Source organism: Phasianus colchicus, chromosome 12 (assembly GCF_987193195.1).
Source record: "Phasianus colchicus chromosome 12, bPhaCol1.hap1.1, whole genome shotgun sequence".
Classification (NCBI taxonomy): domain Eukaryota; kingdom Metazoa; phylum Chordata; class Aves; order Galliformes; family Phasianidae; genus Phasianus; species Phasianus colchicus.
In genome coordinates, this window is record NC_143447.1 from 3,767,682 (window position 1) to 3,790,114 (window position 22,433).

Genomic DNA, 22,433 nt, shown 5'->3' on the forward strand with positions numbered 1-22,433 from the left:
GCTCGCCCCGCGTCACGTGGGCGCCGCCGAACCAATGGGCGACGGCGGACGGCGGGCGCCGTAGTACTACGGCCCGGGGAAGGCGAGGCGCGAGAGCGCGGGGCGGGGCGGCGGCGGCGTCCTCCCCTCAGGGGCGGCGGCCCCGCCCCCTCCGCTGGGTCCCCGCAGGGCGGGAGGCGCCGCGCGGTCGCTGTCCGCGGGCAGGTGAGGCCGGCGGGGCGGCGGGCTGCGTCTGCGGGCCCGGGCTGAGGGGCCGCCGGGCTGCGGCGGCGGGGTTGGGCCGGGCCGGGCCGGGCTCTGTCAGGGCGGCCGCCGCGCCGGGGCTTGGAATAGTTCGCTGCTAACGTTCCGCCTGCGGTTTGTTTTGTTCTGTTTTCACAGACAGCGGCATTACATAACCGCGTACGGAGAGCGGCCGCGGTTACGCGATGCAGATGAGCGGCGGCGTCGATTCGGCAGATCGCCCTGCGCGCGTGTGAGGGGCAGCGCGGCCGTGCGGTAAGCGGGGCTGCGCACAGCGAGCTGCGGGCCACAACCGCGGGATGCGTCCCAGAGCGCTGCCTTACCTCCGCCTCACGTTCCTACGGCTCCTCCGTGTCCTCGCGAGGAGGTTTTGGACCGTGAGCTTGGCTGCAAACGTGCCGTCACGTATCTCGAGGCGTTCCTTACCGAGATCCTCGTTTGCTGCTGGGTTTTCTTCTGGTGCCTCACCGCTGTGCTGACATCAGTTGCAGCCCTCGTGTAATAAGGGTAATTAGGGGTTGCCACCTAATTAAGAAGATAAAGTCGTTTTAGCGAGACTTTGAGGCAGCGTTTGGAGGAAATAAGGGCTGCGGGTCACTCGCTGCCTCGGGAGACACCGAGACACATCTCAGAATGTAAGCCAGGAGCCCACGAGCAGATTGACACAATTCCCAGCACTTCCCCCTTCTTTCTTTCCAGTACTCAAATATTTCAGCTTGAACTGAGTGATATTTTACTTTTTTTTTTTTTTTTTTCCCCTTAGAATGAATACATAATGCAGTAAAATCCTATTCAGATACACCTTAATATAAATGAAGGGACAGTGTATGTGTGAAATGGTCATTTGACTGAAATGATCTTAATTTTAGGGGGAGAGCTTCACTAGAAATTAATTTTAAGAATGCTTGGATAACAAAGGACCATAAAGCACAATCCAGATCCTTGTTCAGTGTGGGGTTTTTTTTATATCTCTCAGTGCTCCTTAAGATTTCCAGCTACCACCTGCTGGGAATACCACAACCCATGAATACTTAGAATAGTTAACCATTAAAAGTACACAAAAGTAAGTGATAATTACAGCTCACTGTTCTCAGTGTAATGGGAGCAAAGCGCACGGGTTCATTTAAAGACAAATCCAATGACTTCCAAAGGCTTTTCCCAGCCTCCAGTACAGCCATGTATTAGCACATAGTTTTGCCAGCCCTGAACCCATTACAGTTTTGTGTCTGAGTCCTCAGTCTGCCCAGAAATCCAGTAGCAGTTCCCAACAAGAAAAAAATCTGTAGTCCTTTCCCCCAGTGTTTCATTGCCCAAGAAACACAGAAGTGCATCTTTTTTTTTTTTTTTTCCCACGTGCTTCACTTTAATCTGTGATTTCTCTGCTTTAAAATAGTAACCTGGTATTTCTGTCACTTCTGCAGCATTCAGCAGGGATTACATGTTTGCTGAGTTACTGATTCAGAGCACAGTTCAGCAAAGGACGTACGCATGCTTTAACTTAGTGATTTACAGAGGACCAGGATGTTGTTAACTCTAAACACAATTTAAATCCTTTCCTAAACTGTAGCCCTTAGTAACAGCATCAGACTATAAACAGAACTTTGAGGTAATTGAAGAGGCTAAAACAGTATCCATATTTATCTCTGTGGGCATTGGTGAGCTAACTTTAATGTATAAACAGTAATCTTTCAAGCAATACAGTGTTACTATCATTGTTAATACCAGTTTAGATGACAAAGATGTAGGAAAAAAGGTAGAACTGACCTGAATTATTTTCAATGAATTAAACTGGTGAAAAGCAGAACAGACTATATTTGAAACTTCAGCTTAAAATACTCTAATTTGGTACACAAAGTAATCTTTCAAAAAGCTCCCAAGGTGCATGCAAGATAAACTTTTAAACCTGCACAGACTTACATTCCTGGTTTCTGTGTGCATAAGATATAGTTGTGTCTCAAAAGAAGACTTTGAGTTTGGAAGCTGTAGAGTAGATGAACAAATGATCCCTTATGTTGCACATACTAGCTCGTGCCACAGATGTAAACAAGTTAGAATCAGGCTTAGCAACAATTTCAGCTATAACAATTTGTTTACCTGTATAGCAATAGATCAGTGTATTTTTCTAACGAGGTGGAGAGCCTGGTTTGCTCTGATTAGGACTCTGATACTTCAACTCTGGTAAGACTGAAACAAGCAATGAAGAGGAACACATTTACCTATAAATGCATGACTACCTAATGATTTACTTTAAAGTCTTAAACAAACAACAAAGCACCACACCACAACTATGAATGCTGTCAGCAGCATCTCTCTTAAAAGTGATCTTTAACCTGAAGCTGCAATACTTTATTAAAGCTTAAACACAAAATAGAAATGTATGTCCACACGTATATCACCTTGGATTGTTCAGGTGATGCACAGACTTGTTGTAAATACAGAAAACATATGTTTTGAGATGGGCTTCTACAGAAAGTCTCCTTTGTAGCACTAGGAACTGAAGCTATTTCTGGTAAAGTTGGGATTTTATTGCACTTCATCATGTAGTGGGAATAAAACATTTAATTGAGAGAGAACTTTCAGGTTCAAGGAGAACAAATACTACATCTTTAAATGTGAAAGAGAAATAAGGATTATTTTACTGCTAGGTGCCTCTCAGCATTTCTTCCAATACGAGACAATTTGTCTGATTATTTTATTCTCACTTTAACATATAGTTAGGAGAAAAAAAAAAAAAGAAAAAGAGAAAGAAAAAAAAAGAAAACATTGAAAAATAAGAACTTCCACACGAGGCTTGTTTAGTAACTTACTTGGTTGGTAAACCTTGAGTATGCCTGCAAAGAAAACAATATAACAACAGTAGATGCTTGTAGTTGGCAGAATAAGTTGCTTTTCAGCAATGTGAAGATTGGCTTCAGTGCAGACAGACAGCTTCTATTCCATATTTTATGAATGATTGTCCACACTTTAAAATCCAATACTTTAAGGTATTTAAGCATGCTTTGGTGTGAATTTGTTTTCACTCTGTAGCCTTGCCCTTAGAAATTAACGGTGTGCTTAAATGCTTGCCATTAAGGTTGAGTTAGTGGAATTTACATGTAACGTTGCTGCCAAAGTACAACAAATGTCGTAGCAGCAACACTGCAAGATGCATTCCAGTAGCTGCTTCCTCAGGGGAAAAGGTCACTAGGATGAATAATGACATGCTACATTTACACGTTTCTCTTTAGGTGCCGTTTTAGAAGAATAGCTTCTGCCCAAGAATTAGAATTGTTGGAATAATATGCGAACAGGTAATTTCTTCCAGCTCCTTACTTGCATATATATATAATTAGAGTTCATTAAATTTGCATTGATTTTGACAGCTGCCTGTGGGATCATCATAACTGCTGCATGGGAATGTCTTCACTTACAACACGTCAATGGAACACATGCTCAAAGTTTGCTTTGTTCAGTCCTAGAATGTAATGGTTTGTGATCACTTATAAGTGGTTTTCCTCACTTATAAGTGAGGAAAATTGCTATAACTCCTTTGTTCTTGGTCAACATTTCCCACCATTGCCCCTTTTGTTTTGTCAGACTTCAGGCCTGGGCGGTCCGTAGACTTTTATCCTCCGGACCAGGCACTACACTTGAGTCAGCATGTGGATTAGCAAGGCTAATTTGGTTCTCTGAGGGTTAAGGTGGTGTTGAGCCTTCATTTGCTTTTCTTTTTAATAGATAGGATGGTCAAGTTAATTTAAAAAAATAAATTAAATGGGAATAGGCAAGATAGTTGAGTGTCAAGTGTTCATGAACGTCCTTGAAAAGAGAAATTGTGCGTCAGTGTATTTGGAGGCTGCTGTAACCTCTGCCAGTTTTAAATAATCAGTCTAGCTTTGTAAGGAACAATCTTGCTTCATTCTTTTCTATCTCCCCTTTCAGCAAAACCAGACATTTTTTAAAAAATAACTTTTGTATCTTACTTTTCTTTAATCTCTCATGTAGAAGGATATATCAGAATGCAGATAAACATTGTGTAGAACGTAGCATTTCTTTTTGATAGCATTTCTGCAATCATATTAATTGGGCAATTAAAAATGCAAAAAATTTAACTTCTCATCACCACTTGACTTGTTAAACTTCTCTATCTTGATAATACTAGTCTGAATGTAGCATCTATTTGACTTTCAAAACGTACAATTAGCATTTTCACATGACAAATTGTAACATATTCCCCAATGTTATTGTAATTGAGTTTTCCTTGCAGCGAACCTCCTCTGATTCTCTGTTATATTCTTCTGCATCATTGACTATAAATTCAAAGGGTTAAAGTGTTACTTTTATACACTCCTGCCTACAAATACAGAGCTATAGCTATCAAATTAGATCCAAACGACAGTATTTTGGTGCAGTGGGTACTGAATACAATCATACGCATTTTTGAATAGTAAAAAATCCTCTACTAGTAGAAACCAATTTTTATTTATTTATTTACTGTTAGAGTATCCTGAATTTTCTTTTCTTCTCCTTCATAATTGTGTGGTCTACTTAATACTGTTTTACTTGAGTACTTAAGTAGTAGCAAAGGATGTAATTTGGTATTAATGAAAAGCACACTTACTTGGAAACCGGGGCACCTGACCTACATGGATGTAGATGTTTGTTCATGCATCCCATTATTGCTAGAATTAAGGTTACAATTTTCCCCTTAGCATTAAAATGAAGCATAGCTCTAGAAAGAAACAGCCTGTAGAGAAATTGTCTGTAATTGCAGTCGAAAAGGTTTTGAGGGCCTCCTAGGCACTTCTTGTTCTCTCTCCCTCGCTTTTTATAAAACAGAGTACCTGAGGTGTTTTTCCAGAACAAAAATGTCCAATTGGATCCTCAATACATGGATCACACTGTAATAGTGAGACGATCTTTTTCCTAAATACTCTGAGTTCTGAATGACTGAGGCATCTAGTTTGTTTCAGTGCTCCACTGCTACACCAGTATGAGACAGTCAGACAGGCCTATCTCTGCAAAAAGAAAAAGCATACAGCTGTAAAGCAGGATTATAAGGCAGTTAATATATTCCCATTAATTCTCACAAGAATTTTTTTGAAGGCTTTTCTTGAGCTATCTGAAATCCTTTTTCTGCAGGGCCTACCCTGTCTCACATTTCCAACTGGTAGAATCTCAACACTTTACTCCCTCAGACACTAAATGGAGCTGAGACCAGGTCTAGGCTGAGAGTTTTGCTTTTTCTCACTTGGTGCTTATATCTTGATACAGTACTAATGTATTCAGTATTCTCTCTTTTCATTTTAGGAAGAGTTTGGCCTTCAATTCAATTACACTGCCACAGAAGTTTCACTCTTATGTTTGAGTAGACTGAAATGAAACAATTTGTAGTTCATGTTTTCTGTTGCCATTTTGCAGTCAGACAGTTACCCATGCAAAATAACTCTTTTTCCTAAATATTCTGAGTTCTGAATGACTGAGGCATCTAGTTTATTTCCATGGTGAACTTGCAGCAAATTGTTTGCCAATAGATGAGCACAGAAAGCGTCAGAGTTAAAATAAATTTCCATTTCCCTCCTAATGACATGAGGTGGAGCACATGTTTCTGTTATATCACATCCTGAACCAGTGCAATAAGGTCAAACACAAACAATCTTTCCAGGCTTACGTCTCCCCTCCAGGTCCCTAATTTATCTGCACACGTGCCAAAAGGTTCAGTTACCATTTGGATGGTAGCACTTGGATAGCATGAACATGAAACTTCAACCCTGTTGATCTCTGTGCTATAACTGCCTTGGTCTTAAAATGATATATGGACTTCATTTACACTCCATGACCAGATGACATTGCTAAAATGGAAAAAATATAAGAAAAGATGAGGAGAGTGGAATTACTGAAGATGGTCCAGTGCATGCCAGGTGTGGTTGCTGCACAGCATAAGGAGTGGCTAACGTTTTCCAGTATTCTTAGAAAAGCCAGATTTATTCCATACACAAAGTTTTATATACAGAAGCTCCTTCTCAGGCAGAATGCCTTTGACCACACTTTCTCACTTTTTCCTGCAGGAACAAAGGAGAACCACAACTCTATTAGTTTCCTGAAAAACAAATGAAAGTTTTGATTCCTTCTAAACAATGCCATATTGTGTACAGAGCATGTCTTCTATACATAAATAGTGAGACAGCAAATTTTGATTTTCACAACTTCTGGGAGAAACAGCAGCAAAAACAACACCTAAAGCGTGAAGTAACACACGATTCTCAGGCTTCCAATGTCAGAAGACTGTTCTATTTTTCTTTTGATCAAGATATTGTAGTTTTATTTTTATTTGTTAAAACTGGTGGTGTCCAGCTGCTATAATTCAGTACCTAATACAGCTGAACCACAGCTGGAAATATTCTGGGATTATCTGTACTGACTCTCTTTCTCTCACAGAAGCTAGTTAAGTTCAAAATGGTTTATGCCACTAGAGCAGGACAAACTGGACTTCATGTCATGTGTACCCCTTCACTGTATGGCTGGTGGTCAGGAAAGGCAATGGAGAATCAAAAGCTTCTCTCCATGCACAAGAAAGTTCCTGCATTCATTCATAATGATGACAGATTTGCAACTTTTTTGCATATAGTCACAGTTACCTAAAACAATTCTGCAAGATAAATGGTGCCTACACTGCTGGCCTGAGAAGCAAGACTGAGTCTGTATTTGTTCTTAGTGTGTTTTTTTTTGTCCTGGTTTGTTTTTCTTAAAATGAAGCTGCACCACAACTCATCCCTGAAACACACATGTTTTATATATATATATATATATATATATATTAAGTGTAATTATTGATGAAAATACAGAAATCTCAATTTTTCACTCTTTATTTTGGTCTTATTTTTAAGATCATGAAGAACTCTGTGGCACCAGTTATGGATCTTTTTGTCTAAATGGAGGCATTTGCTATATGATTCCTACTGTACCCAGTCCATTCTGCAGGTCAGTGAAACTAAAATTTGTGTTTAAATGTAAAATTGTGTTTAAATACTGGATGGTAGCTGTCTCAAAACAGTTTCTCCATTTTGCTGCTTTAAGAATGCACTGTTAAACCACTGAGTGAAAGAAAATAACTGTTACTTATAGCTGTCTGAAACTCAGTAGTTCACACTCACATAACTTACCAAGCCCACAGAGATGACAGTGAGGAAAACCAAATGAGTATACCTGGGGTATACTTGTTTGATGGATGCAACAGCACTCAGTTATGTATGCATTCAGGATGGCTTCTATATTTAGAGCCATGTTTCCTCCCCTCATTACAATACAACAAATACCCTTTGCTGAATGGAGAATAAAGTGTAAGTCAAAGTATATGGAGTGGCAAAGTACCTTCCTAGTTTTTCTTCCAGGTGATTTATACTGCAAAAATTCTGATCATGCAAAAATGGCCTGACATAAAGAAAAATGGAAGGCACAAAAAAGAATATTATTTTTTAAGGCAAAAAAAAACCCCATGAATATAAGCCAAGACTTACCATGTTCTCTGAATCACAAGGAGATGCTCAAAGGGCAGATTTGCAGTGACAGCCAAAGACCACTTGGTGAAGAAGCATCTAGGAAATGTAAAATAAAGTCAGGTAAATATAGATATTTGTTAGGCCACTAGTTTATTGGGCCATTCTTCCCTTCAGAGTCCATCTCCTGCTTTTGCATTTGTTGACTGCAGTCCTGCTTTTGGATTCCCTGTGTAAATACAGACCTATCCTTTTATTTTCTTTTTCACCAATACATCAAATGATGCCATATTAAATTTTAATTTTCATGGCTCTGCATTTACTAATTCTGAATTATTGTTCATCGAGATAAATTATGGTTAATTTTATAGTTTACATACCATAATAATAGACATTCGGACACCTACTGCCTATAGTTGTGGATGCCACCTCTTTCCTTCTGCTTCTGCTCCCTCTTCAGTCTTGAGTTATAAGTAACAGCAATCGGGTGAAACAGAAGAAAGAAACAGAATGTTTTCTAACATGCCTAATTCAAGAATTTCTTCTGTTTTGTGGGGGACAGTTCAATCTAAAGAAACAAGCTCAGGCATGCAAGCTCACCTAGTAGATGAGGAGAGAAAAGGAAATTTTGCAGTAAATGCTAACTAAAAAACAAGCACAACATATCACTGCCATGTGTATTGTCCAGTGTCATACAATGAATCCAATCCAGAAACAAGGATAAAGCTCAAGAGTGATGTAATTATAGCTGATAAACCTCACAAACTCCTGTGATGTAAAACACATACGACACGCACACACAAAGTAAAACATGCATTTCATGTACCTTCACTGATGCGTGTTTTTTTCTAGAAGGAATCCCTTGTTATTAATATTTAAATGCTTATGTGGAAAAAAGTAGGCTGAACATAGTTATATGGTTTCAAAGCACTCAGTCTCGACTGTTGGTGGACTGCATTATAAGGAAGGCATATTTGATGAAGTAACTGTAGATAAGTAACAAATATTCAGAAGTCATTCTTCAGGAGCACAAGCTAGTCAGCATAGATAAGTTCCACTTCAAAAAAGCTCCAAATGAAGTCATTTGTAATTCACGTGCTAGAAGATTTTATAATCTGCTGAAGCAGAAAAGTACCATCTTAAGAACATTTCTGTTACACTCAGGCAATCTTATTGCATTTAAATTATCAAGTATTTTTCCTCTGTACCTAATGGTTGATTATGGAGTTATAAGGGTTTAAATAGAAGCATTCTATTTAAGCATGTCCTCATTCTAAGCATGTCCCTTAATCAGTCAGAGAAAGCTAATTATAGATGAGAAAGGTTTTGTTTACACACAGATATCTTAGTAATCAGCAGTGATGTGAATAGAAACGACAGAAAAAAACGCATCGCTATTCAGCAGAATTCAGAAAAATATTCTGCACCCTGGAATTTCAGGACTGTCAGCATCACAGAATCACAGCATCACACAGTTGCTCTGAGTTTCTTTAATACAGATTTCTTGCAGACCCCACCGACAGCTTCCAGGTGCTCTCAGATGATCTCTCCCACCAACACAAAAACTGAAGCAGATTTTTAGACTCAAAAGCTGCTTCATTGTTAGCACAGTGTTGATTAAAAGAGCCAAATGGAATAAGAATGGACCAGCAAACTGTCAAAATACCTTAAAACACATTTGCCATGGCAAAGTTATTCATCTGGACACATGCGTTGAGCTAAACATAGTCCAGCTTACCTGATGTGATGTCACTGGAAGTAATTTCACAACATAAATGGGAAAACTGCATCATTCTTTAGAAAGACATTTCCTTGCATCCTAGCAAATTAAGAGACACTGTTTATTTCTGGATATTTCAGCATAAAGAACTGAAATATCCATTCAGAATTGGATATATATACATTGTAGAGATGTCATATAAATAAAACAATAGTTGACCTTCTTTTCCTCCCACAGCACAACAGAGCAGATTTTAAATACAGCTGATTATGTTAAAACATGAGGTTGCTCAGCTGCCATCTTCCTTTGTTCCTTTTCTAACACTGAGTTAATGACCTCAGCATCAAAAGGCACATCTGTCACCATATGCAAAATGAGCTTCAAACCTGGGAATGCTCAGCTGTACTAAATAAACAAACACACAGCAGAACAGAGAAGGCTGTGAAAGCAGCTGCCTCAGGTGTATCACAAAATGCTGGGCTGAAAGATGTTTGCCTCAGCAGCTGATGTGCAGCTGTCCCATCATCATTAATTAAAGCAGTGCAGAATTAAGTTAAGATTTCATTGTGAGGTGAAGTTCTGCTGTTTCTGTGTTGTCTTACACAGGACATCCCTGAGAACCTTCTTTCTCATTTCAGAGAAGATACAGGCTGTTGTTTGCTGGTTTGTTTGTTTGTTTGTTTCCCCCCCTTTCCACTCAACATTTTCAGAGCAGAACACACAGTTAATGCATGCTTTAGGATGTATGACTTTACAAGCCATCGGGATATTTCTGTACACCTTATCCTTGTCTGGTTCTTTCTTAAGTGGGACCTTCATTCACTGTCGAATGTCCCCACATGTGATACACTTGCTGCTTCAGAATTTACATCTTGCTGAAGACTACTGAGCTTTGCTACTTTCCTTGCCTTCAAAACCATGCTTCTGCATACCCTAATCTCGTTTGAAAACAACTGTTTTGAAAAAAGTATCCAGTCAGTATTTTCCAATTCTGCTTTTTGCTTGAAAGCTACAAACAGAGGTTAGAATACACACCGAATGTATAACCAAAAAGTTAATTATTACACTTCATTTTTAATGGGACATAAAATAGAAATTACTACGTTATCTCATGAGCTTGAGACATATTAGTGATAAGACTCACCAGATATTATGGCAAAGCACATCACATATGGCATGCTAAGGGAAAATAATCCATTCTTTCCACTTATTTCCAGTAGTAGCATGTGATTTATTTTACTCTCTATGGACACGAATGCAGCTTCAGAGTAGCAGTTTGGAAAATCCTGTGGATACAGAATTTTTTTTAAAGCCATTTAAAAACTTCCAGGTAACTTTGCCATTGCTCATTGACTTAGGCTTTGAAGTCTTTTTCATATTTACTAGATGCCCTTATAGTGTATGAATTAGTTAAAGACTTCTACAGACCAAAGATTACAGTGATTTTGAAGCTGTCAATCTTCAAAATCTCGATTACATTGGCACACAGCTTATTTTTCAGATGTCTTTTACTACTTAGAGCTTTTTGTACGTGCAAGTAATTTTTCTACCAGGTAACATGCAGTTTTTTCCTCACTAAAAGAAGACTAAAGGAAAACTAAAATCAACACTCGTTGTATAATAATAAGCAATGGGACATCTGTGTGTGCATCTGAATCAAATCTTACTTCCAATGATTAATCTGTCAGATATTGCTTGTGCTGCCCACCTTAGAGTCTGGAAGAGAAGGAAACCCTGCCTTCTCAATTAAATCAGACAGGCAGTGTGTCTGCAAATGAGACTGCAGTAATGCTTTGTGTTACTGAAAAGCTGCTGTGTTTATTTTTTTATTGATGCTTTCTGATCCGATCTCTAACTGTAATTCTAGACCTGCTAGTCATGTCCTGTCATCTAATTCAATGCAATCTATTTCCTTCCACCCTTTTATTGATGCTGCCGTGGGTAGTTCTGATTAAAGTATTATGTCAGTGTTTCATCTCCAGCACGGGTGCTATATTAAGTTCATATATAAGAGCTGCTCATCTGATCTGACAAGAGGTGCAGGTGTGTACGTGGGTGTGTGTTGGCATCAAGGAAAGCAGAAGCCTGGATGCTCTGTGAAAGAGGAGTGTCTAGTCTCAACTGTTCTCAAACATCTGAAGGCAGCCGTCTTTCAAATCTGATTGCATTAGAAATTATCATTTCTTAGAGAAGAAATTTTTTTTTTCCCCATTTAAAAAAAATCAACTTTGGAATGCTACACAGGACCATTTTGAGCCAACAGACAAATGTCGTTGTGCAACAGCAACACCCAGCCAGGTGACCACAAGTAATTGTTATAACCCCCTCATATTGTATGTAGCCCAGAAGCAGGCTTTTATGTCCTTTGTACTCATGCATTCAAGCACCTGCCATATTAACAACTCTAAATATGTCACGCTTAACTTTTTCCATGTTCTGCTTTAAGGTATCCATTATAAACAAGATCAACCTAGAGCTGTCACTGACTTTTAAAGTTGTGTCTATTAAACCTGACTGCTTCTAAAAGACACTATAGATACCCACGAGTCTGGATTCTGTTCCTAAACCACATGCTTGTTAGAGGTTGCTTTTCTGTCTTGCTTGCAGCCACTGAGTGTGCAACTCCACTGCAATTTTTAGCACTCTACTGATGCAACAGTGTAAGATCATCTTTTGAGTAAGTTTTGCTGCTCACTTGATGTCCACTTACTTTCTTTCCCACCAATTTTAGGAAAAGACTTGACACAGAAACCCTTACCTTTCTTGGTTATCTTAAAGCATCAGTTGCTTGTGTATTTAACATAGCCCTTCACTGGTTTGCATGTCAGCACCAGTGCCTTCTTAAAAACTCATGCAAGCCAGTATTTGAACATGTTCAGTTAAGGCATTTTTGAAAATGCACAACAGAATAGCCTACTGGTAGGATCACATTAGCTATGTTTGTTTATGTAAATGCAACCAAGAGATACCCAACATTATTTTTTCTGTTTCTACAAAAGCTTCCATCATTTTGGGGTTTTAAGACAATGTTTTTTTATGCAGGAAGGAATCTCTTTTGGTGAAGGTGTCAACAAGTCAGCCCAGAGAAAGCACAGATAGGAAGCTTTGTGATCCTCGATCCATTGCACACTGCCAAGCAGATACTATCAAATTGCCAAGACAAGTGAAACATTTCTAAAATTTGCATCCAGGAAGAATTAATACATTTAGCATTCAGGATGTTTAAGTTTTGCACGTGCTTTTCTTTAGTGCAGATATTTTTCCCTTTGCTATAATGTTATATTCACATATTGAATAAATATGAATAAATTTACTCCTTAGAGTCCTAGGCCTCGTGGCTCCTTTTCCTCTTGAAGGACTGCCTTAAAGATCTGGTTCTGTCTTCTATTTAGGAGAAAGTTGCTAAGTCTCAATGACCTGTTTGCAACTCCACCATTGCATTCCTTTTGTTTGTTAGTTTTTTCTCCCCATGTTTATCTTTAAGCAGAGCATGAATATGGCTTCCATGGATGATTTATGTCAGCTCAGTCTACTATATCTCAACAGATCTCTAACCCTGTGATTTTAACCTAATCCTATCTATCTATGCAACTTCCTTTAGCTAGAAGGATCAACTTTATTTCCTCCTGCTTCATTTTTCCTTTGGACCACTGACTTAGCTCCCTTTACACACATTCTCTAGAACTTTTCCATTAGCCTCAGTTTACACCAAAGCCTATTTATTTGTTCTTCATATATCACATTAGCCTAGCATTATCTGACAGTTTTCATTGCTATTCAAGAATGCTTCTATGAATATTATATTCCCTTCTCTATTCCTGTTACTTTATTCAGTTCTACAAAGCATTTCTCTCTCACTTGCTAGGGAACAATGCCCTACTCAAGCTGCATTTCTATTCTTAAGTTATGCCACAGGTTCTCAGGAATAGGCTCCTGAAATGCCACTATACTTACAATAAATATCTGGAGCATTATCTCAAGCAATCAGAGCAGTCTGCCTATCTTTCCTTCTCCCAGCAGCTGAGTGCAGTAATTCTGAGAAGTCTCACATTGTCCTTAAGTAAATGGTGACTGTTTGATCAGTGGCAGAGCTTTAATAAGTGATGATACCTGTGGGATTATTTTTTCTACCCTCCAGTCATCTGTACAAGACTTCAATTTTATTTTTGAATACAAAGAATTCAAAGAAATGCTGGTAGTTCTTCATGTCATAGTTTAGACCTGTACTGAAGACCTTTAGTACTGAACTAGTAGTCCATAAGTCACAGAAAATTGGTGCTGGGAGCCATACCAAGTGAGCGTGGTGATATGCTGACAGCAATCTATTTGTTGGATTTAGATATGCTTGACATTTTTCCTTCTTGGCTGTTCCTTCCCCCTTAACCCCTTGTTAATCTCTTATCTGAAATCATACCTTGCAGCTGCCAGAGGCAATTCAGATCACTAAATACGTTATGGAGCTCAGCCCGTTTTCCTCAGATAGAGCCTGAAGTTGCCCATGTCACAGATTATTATGACTTCAGTGCCAGAAATAGCAAGAAGCGAGACCTTCAGTAATAGAAACAGAGAGGAGCACAAACACACAAAGATACGTACAGAATGTAGTCACTAAGTAAAGTGCTTTCCACTTTCTGTGATGCAGTAAATTCCTTAAGAAAATTTTGCAGAATAAAAGCTAAAAACAAGAAAAATGAAGCATAGTTTAACTTCAGCCTACATAATTTTGATCAATATGAATTACTAAGCCACTTAGCAAGTTTGTTTTAATAACAAAATAGCATTTTATAATTAGTTTGGTTCTAGATTTTGTGAGTACAGCATACAAAGCCTTTCAAAATAAGGTAGGCCTTAAGGTCAGCAACCAGTTGGCACCCAACCAGACAAGTTTAAGTGCTACACTGTGACGTACCAAGGAAGCTGCATGCTCTTTAATCCCTCAGCTTTACAGTAAATCCAGGCTGGAGTGGAAACAGACTATAAATTAAATATGTCATGAGGAGTGCAAATCAAATTTCACTTCCATGTTTTCAGAATGTTTATTGACATTACTTGAATTAGGTCGCATGGTATTAAATGGTAACAGCTTTTAGGTTACCTGCTTTATTTAATGGGTTACTGCAGTTTTAGTCTTGAGACATCTCAGAGTTTTAGATGCCTTCCTCCCCCCACATACCACATTTTTTTTAAAACCAAACACAATAAGAAGAAATCAAAGTGGAGAATACTGAAGAGCCATAGCAATCTCTTAAACAACACAGCTCTATCAGTTACTTCCTTTGCTGTTTTCTTTGACATACCCCAGTGCTTTTCCTTGTAATAACTGAGCCATTGCTGCTGCCACCACAACCCTTGGGTTTACAGCATACCTGGCCTGGCAGAGGGCTCAGCTGTCATCCAGGTGTAAGCTCAGAGGTAGGTCGGAATCTCCCTTGGGTGACAAGTTATTGCTCATTCTCAGAGAGATACAAACATGTTGGAAGCCTCATTAAATAATAATCAGCACTGTGGGGCACCATCTATACATACCTCCAGTGTTTCCTTTGTAGTCTTCCTTGGTAGATATGCTTACTTTTTGTGCACAAAACCCATTTTGGTCAACTTAGCCTACATGCCCAACATGCAACAAGAACTTGCTTGGTATGGTAATTCTTCCCCTCATAGCTAATGACAAGCAGTAAGGCATCTTCCATGTCTCTGTTTCAGTTCCTGACCTACACTTAGCATCACTATATGATGTAAATGCCTTTACAGAAGCTGCTGTCTTGTCCTCAGAGCTCTCTTTCAACCTACACACCTGGAAACATTCACAGCAGTCTAGCTGCTTTAGTTTATTCCCAGTCATCATCTCTAACAGTAGCTCTGGCAATGGCTAGCCCAGCTTGTATAAGCAGTGCAATAAAAAATAACAGTGTTATTAATAATATTATTAATCATATTAACGCTACAAATAGTATTAATAACAATGTTATTACTACTACTACTACTAAAATAGACCATAAGAAACCCCACATAGTTCCCCCATGCAACCCATCACATTTAGCTCTGGACCATAGTCACATTTTGGTTTGTGTCTCTGGTTATGTTTCTGTTTCTGCTGCTTATAGACATCAGGCTACTGGAGGCACTGATTCTAATTGCTCTGTCAGGAGGTTGTTCTGGGAGCTCTAAGGGTTTTGCTGTTGTGCTTCTTGCAGACATCTTCCAAAAGTAGCAGGCCAAGCTTCAGCCTTATTTAAGTCAGTCTTCTCTATCTTCATTTTACATATAGACACCACTACCCTCCCAAGCTGCCATTTAATGCCTGCTCATTTCTATACACAATGAAAGATAAATAGAAAATCCATATTTTAAGGCTATACTTCATTTCTTCATCCCTGCAAACTACCTAAGAACAATTAGATGCAACAGGATTGTCTTCAACATTGTTGTCACAAAGGAGGCTATCTTATGGATGGAATTTCTTTTTTCTAAGATGTATTACTTACCAGCAAGGAAGGAAGTTCTGTTTGAATCTTCCCATTAAACACCAGATTTTCAGACTGTGTGGGGTTATTTTTCAAATGGAGGAGGTTTGATGTGTTCCTTTCTTTCCTAATAATGTCTCAATAACGAGGCAGAAGGAAGTCCCAGAGCACTTGTTCAGGCTGTAGTCATTTCATAAGACAAGCCTAATTTCTGCATAACAAATAGTTTAAGCTGGCTCACTGCAGCTCTTCAGAAGCCTTGTTCCCTAGGGTGCCTAAGCTAACTGCCTAGATGTGCAAACAAGTTTTGTCTGGAAGAAACGTAAGAGTTCAAGATGTTTTTCTGCACTGTGCAAAACTTTCTGCTTCTTTTGTAGCTTCTGATGTATTGGGAATCCTCTCTTTGGAAGAAGTTTTCAGAAGCTCACTATGTGAAATAAGCATAGGAGGGAAACCTTCAATTAAGTCTCTCAGAGTCATTCACTGAGCACGAATTATTTTTTGGAACAAATTATTTCACTGAAATAAACTACCTTTGCAATTTAAGTGTCTTAGCTATTCAGGTGTCTTAGATGAATTCACAAGGAGCTCTTCAACAAAGAATAGGAACAAGTTACACAGTAGGAAGAAAAGAAAGTACGACTACAATGTGCAAGATAAGATCCTGTGGGATAACCCGGTTAACACTAAAAAGCTGGATTTAATTTAATCTACCTATAAAAGAGGCAGATTTAACTGTGTGATATATTGTTAATCCAATAAACATATTGAGAAATACACAATTTAACAATTTTAGGGAACAACTGTATGAATCAGAATATAAATGCAATGCCCAACATGCCTAATTCCCATTATTCCAGAAATATGAGGCAAGTGGAAATGCCCTAAGAAAGTGCTATGAAAGAAATGTAAACTTCTCCCCACGCTCACCCCACTTAAGACAAAAAGACTTTTTATGTTAGATGACATCTAATGCTCTCATTCATATACAACTTGGCTTTCCAGGTGTATTGAGAATTACACAGGAGCACGCTGTGAAGAAGTTTTGCTGCCCAGCATCAAGTCTCAAACAAAAGGTGACCTGTTTGCAGTTCTCTTGGCTTCACTTCTCCTTCTCGGAGTTCTTTTAATTGGAACATTCTACTTCCTTTGCAGGTAAAAGCACTTCTGAGTGCTGAAGCTATTTAATCAAGTAGAAATTGCTTCTGGTAATCATGTACTAATTATTTGAATATAAAAGTATGTAATGCATTATCCATAAGGTTTGTGTGGTTATTTAGCATAATTAATGTGGATGTCTCAACTTGTTGCTTATAATGTTTTACTTCCTTCTAAATGTCTTTTCTAAAATACTACTTCTAGTTGCTTTCCAAAAGGCCAGTTTTGGAGAAATTGCACATTACACCTGGAGTTACCATTAATATTTTAAAATATTAGTAAACTCTTACATTGTCCAAAGTTTAAGAAGCAGTGGTAATTACCAAAGTGCAGCTTCACTGCAGTTGGCAGCCAAAGTAACTGGTGCCTTTACACAGTTCCTATTTGTGCAAACAAGTCAATCTCTTATGTCCTCCCTTGTTTTTGAGGTACTATATATATTTATGCCTTTATAGGACAACTTAGTAGGCCCTGTAATTATTAGCCATCGCACACATGAAGCCTCTCAGTGCTTCTATGCTGCATTTCTCTCTGGCTATGATGTCCTTCTTGCAGTTCTGTTCCTCACTTTTCCATAATCAGATTGCCAAATCAACCCCTCTGATCAGCACCTTTCAATAAGCAACTTCTGAAGAGCCAGTCTAGTTTCACCCCAGCTGCCGTAATAGAAACCAAGTGCCATTTTCCTATAGCTGAGTACACTGAGAAGAGATTCAGAGTAGTTGATAAAACAGTATTAAAAAAAGTAGAGGATATCCCTCCCTTCCCTTAGACATTTAAATTAAATTATTCCTATTTTATCAGCAGTGCAGCCCTATATTGGTAGTTAGCAAAAAAAAAGTATTTACAAATTATTATAAAGTTATTAGAATAGAACAGAGCTTTAAATAACTTCAAAAATTCATACAAGTCATAGAATCATTTGAGTTGGAAGAAACCCCCAAAGGTCAGCTAGTCCAACTCTCCTGCACAGAACAGGTACACCTACAGCTCAATCAGGTGCTCAGAGCATGTCTCCAAGGGGGATCCACCACCCTCTCTGGGCAGCCTGTGCCAGTGCCTCACCAAATTTGTTTGGGCAAACAAGCTCATCCTTATCTTCTTTGCTGATACCTGGTCTTTGATGAAGGCAGTTGTTTTCATCCATGAGCTAGGTTTTGGTTTTTTTCTCTTCTCAAGAAAGCCAGAAAGGGAGAACTTGGAGCACTTGGTACTCCTTGAACACTGCTTTTCTCACTGTCTCAACAACTTTCTGAGTTAGGTGGGTATTTCAACCTAGAAAAGCACTCCAGTGTTCCAGAAGCCAAAGATGCTGTCAAATTTCTCTTCTTTGGCAGAAGGTTCATTGTGTCCATCACGTGCCATCAGCAATACAATAAGAGGCAAGAGGAGCCCAGTAGAGAATGTAGAACAGGGTTCCCTGGGCACTCCCAAAGCACCCACAGCTGTTCCCAGCTCACCCTGGCAAGCAGAAGCCTTAACCTCACCTCACGCCCATGATGGTGCATTGAAAAATGAACTGAAAAGCAAAGCTGACTGCAGCCACGTGTGCATGTGTTTGGACCACCACCCAAACCAGTGCTCATCAAACACAGTGCTATTCAAATACCATCACCCATCTGTGTACAGAAGCCCGCAGACTTCTTGCTGGTGTTATCATTCTGGATCCAACTGAGAGCAATTTGCAGTGGGGCACTAATTGCTCCCTGTGTTGGTAGCTGTGGCAGAAAAGGCAGAAGCCCAGCTCTCCTGTAGAGATGCATGGAGACTCTGTGTGATCTCTGCTAATGTAGCAGTGTTGCTCTGGAGACAGAAAACGTTTGCTGAAAATCTCTGGGAGATGAAAAGTATCTCCATTGAGAAATACCCCCAGATATGTTGTGAAGCTCTAACTTTCCCTTATGAAGCCAATACGACATCTCTTCTTTGGTGTGATCTTGGAAGCATGGCTTTACGTAACATAAATAACACAATGTCTCATATAACTGTTTCTACAGAGGCAAAAAAAGAGGAAAAAAAAAGACTAATCCATTATAGAAGCTTTTTCCTCTTGCATACAGTAAAATTAGGGAAGGCTGGAGCCAATTTACTAAGTTTTATGGTCAAAGACCCTTACATACCGACGTACAGAAACTTAGCATAACAGCAATTACAGGTCTGCACAGCTCCTATTTTACATAGTTGGAAGGTTAACCTCAAAAACTGCATTTCTTTATAGAAATCAGTTTACTTAGGCAGAACAAGCAGTAGAGCCTCTCAGAGAAACAAGGACAGCAACTCAGTCTGATGACTTAGCTGCCCATGGATCTAGCTTTCATACCAGCCTATCTTGGGAAATCTCAAAATCATGATTAACTTCTCTACAGAAGGCTGGTTCAGGACAAGTCTGCAGTTGTGTTCTGAGAAAAACAGGAAAGCATTCAAAATCCCTGCTATTACATTGTTCCTCAGGTAACAAATGGCATGTTTTGCTACAAGCAGTTCACAGGTCAGCAGAGGTCCATCTGGCCCTTCCTTCTCCAGAAACATATTGTACAAGGGAGACAATTAAGAAAGAATCACAGAATTGTAGGGGCTGGAAGGGACCTCTAGAGATCATCTAGTCCAACCTCCTGGCAAAGCAGGCTCCCTAGACCAGGTTGCACAGGTAGGTGTCCAGGTGGATCTGATTATGTAGCTGATTAGCATATATTCCACTAACACAGATTTATAACAAGAAAAAATATGCAAAGGACGGAGTGCCACACTTAGAGGGGTAGAGAAAACCCCATGGAATACTAGAATAACAGCAATTTATTTATATACTATATTATAAGACCATATTAAAATGCCAAATTACCTATATGATAAGCTTATATTGATGAATGGGAACTCTGCCAGCCAAAACCACAGGTCTAGGAATAAAGCCATCGGAGCTATCCAAGACAGCAGATTTTGTGGAGGAGTTGTACCTCCACAGGACACAAACTGGACAGAAAGGAGAACAGCTCATGACTCTTCTGAAGAGAGCAGATGTCTAATTACTATTAAAAGAAAGAAGAGAAAGCAAGAGAAAGCAAGAGAAAGCAAGAGAAAGATCTGTCTAAAGGATCTGTTTCTCCTCAAATGTGGAAAACACCACACTATTGAAATTTCCCTTCTAAATGCTAAGAGAGGTAAAGATAAATTGAACAATTTTGTGTTATCCACTCACTGTTTAATAAAATCCTGACAAATCAGACTGGAACAAGAACATTAGCTTCAAGAGAGAAGCCTTGTAGGTCCAAGTGCTTTGTCCTGCCTCTGATCTCTGTTGCTCTCCCTCAAATACATCTTCTCAGAAATGTTGAGTTTTAATTACGAAGTAACTGCAGAAGAGCTATGTTGCTCTCTTTTTTTTTTTTTTTCTAGTGGAAGTATCACACAATTAATGTTTATTTTCTCTGGTAACTTTTCATTCTGTGTTGTTTTTTCTCCATTTTTTTTTCTCCTATGGTCAGGAAAGCCACCATTGCAAGGACAGGTTCGTCAGAGTGTGGTGCCCACCTGGTTGAGACTACAAGCAGCAATGGCTGCAACAGTGAGTGCATTTAAAATGAAGTGATGAAAGCAGGGAAAGATTTATTTAGTGAAAAGCATCTGCCTTGTTTGTTTTTCAGAAATAATAATGGAGTAAAGCATTAGAGTGGAAGAATGGGATGTGCAGAGCAACCCTAACAGTTGTAGAGGTTGATATGGTAAGGGGGTTAAGAAAAGAAAGCACACTAATAGGAGGCCTGCTTTTATCTTAGAGAAGACTGCAATTAATAAATGAAGAAAATCTGCTGCATTTAGTAGAGTTTCTATGTGTTTTTACAAGTGCATCAGATTATTCAGAAATCAATATAACCTACGTTTGAATTTTGTGAGATTTTCCATGACAAGCTACTGTTTTTAGTAATGCACAGATAAGGCATTAGATAGATAGATAGATAGATAGATAGATACATACATACATACATACATACATACATACATATATTTCTGTATGAGAAGTATAAAATAATTATCCTTCTCTACAAGAGAATATGAGGCAACCATTGGATTTTTCAGCATGAGGCTACACCGTGAACTTTTGTCCTGGAGAATTTGAGGACTGCCTCGATTCAGAAGCTTCAAAACTTGTACTCATGTCACATGTCCAGGATTTGGCCTGCTTCAGAATACACTTACAAACGTGAGGAAAATAATTACTTTTCTCAAGGCAATAGTTAGGCTTTTATTAACAGAGGGTGAGGTACCACTACTGGTGTATAGGTCAGCTTCCTGGTGCAAGATTTTAATTCAAAGAAAATACTGAGAGAACAGATTGGTAATGGTTAAAAGGAGTTTAGTTTGGACTATTTACCCTTTGTTTGGTATACGTTTCTATTGCTAAGCAAGGAACCTTCCTTGATATTTTTGTCTTGCCTTCTGAAAATCTCACTAACGAGGAATCCCAGCTTCTATTTTATGGAGGATAGATGTCAGGAATTTTATTCATTGTGTCCATCCCAGAAACAAAGCAATTTGCAGCCAGAGGTCTTGGTTAGACAAGTGCTGCCCTCTGTAACGATACGTTTGTTTTATCCCCATCACCACTTGCACACCAATATCTGTATCACTCTCTGGTTCCTTACAGGGTTATGTTACTCGAGCAAAGAGAAGTCAAGTGACATGGTCTGTCTCTCTTTCTCCCCTGATGACACAAAGAGAATGGCTGGGTACTGAGAGGCATAGAAAACATGAATTGAACAGTCCTACTTTCATCTCGTTTCTACCACTGGAGGTTGTGACTAGGAAAAACAATATGTATTTATACAGCAGCACATCACCTAGCAGCTCACTACGTGGGATCTATCATGTTGTACTGAAGAAAAAGCTTGAGAAAATTTCAGGAAGTGAAAGAGAAGAAAATGCAGAACGCAGATTTCTCATCTCTGAAATAAGGGAAAAAAAGATGTGTAAAAGCGAAGGTGGAAAGGAAAATGTGAATAAGAGCCAGTTCCTGGGGCGTGTACTACATGCTCTGGCATCAGAAAAGATAGTGTGTATTTTACACACATGTCGATGCAAATACAGCAAGACAAAGAAGAAAAGGCAAAGTGTTACAGTGCACACAGTAAGAAGTCAAGGAGAAAATCTAACAGCTATTAGAAAACAACAGAGAAAAATGTATTACTTTCTGAGGACTCATGTCAAAGAAGCTGGAGTTCGAGTGAAAGCTCAGCATCTGCAGGAAAACAGCCAATCAACCAGAGATCCTGAACCAGAAATGTTCCAGTTAGATAAAGCATAGCTTCCTCCTCAAATTAACCAGCTTACATGCTGGTTTTGGGACCCCAAACTTTTCTCAGTTACTCAGGAGGACATTGT

At 39.1% G+C, this 22,433-nt stretch overlaps 2 protein-coding genes across 5 annotated transcripts in view; one reads left to right on the plus strand and one right to left on the minus strand.

Annotated features, from left to right (window-relative positions):
• The window catches only part of TMEM266 (transmembrane protein 266), a 79,451-nt gene extending 78,748 nt beyond the window's left edge, over positions 1-703 (minus strand). The window contains exon 1 of the mRNA XM_090148679.1: positions 567-703. The gene's annotated coding sequence lies outside the window, so the exon portion shown is untranslated. The remainder of the gene's footprint in view (positions 1-566) is intronic.
• On the plus strand, positions 54-22,134 carry NRG4 (neuregulin 4). Of its 4 annotated transcripts, none has more exons than XR_004170221.2 (8): positions 54-204; positions 382-498; positions 3,471-3,533; positions 7,110-7,203; positions 16,908-17,057; positions 20,540-20,619; positions 20,699-20,776; positions 21,700-22,134. XR_004170221.2 is itself a non-coding variant. In XM_031616362.2 (7 exons), the coding sequence occupies exons 3-7, from the start codon at positions 3,524-3,526 to the stop codon at positions 21,786-21,788; spliced, it is 423 nt and encodes a 140-aa protein (XP_031472222.2). In that variant the 5' UTR covers positions 56-204; positions 382-498; positions 3,471-3,523; the 3' UTR covers positions 21,789-22,134. The 4 variants fall into 4 exon arrangements, 2 of the variants coding, with proteins under 2 accessions (XP_031472222.2, XP_031472223.2); XR_016470266.1 differs by lacking the exon at positions 21,700-22,134 and adding an exon at positions 21,132-21,693; XM_031616362.2 differs by lacking the exon at positions 20,699-20,776 and having other exon boundaries at positions 56-204.
• The last annotated feature ends 299 nt before the right edge of the window (positions 22,135-22,433 follow it).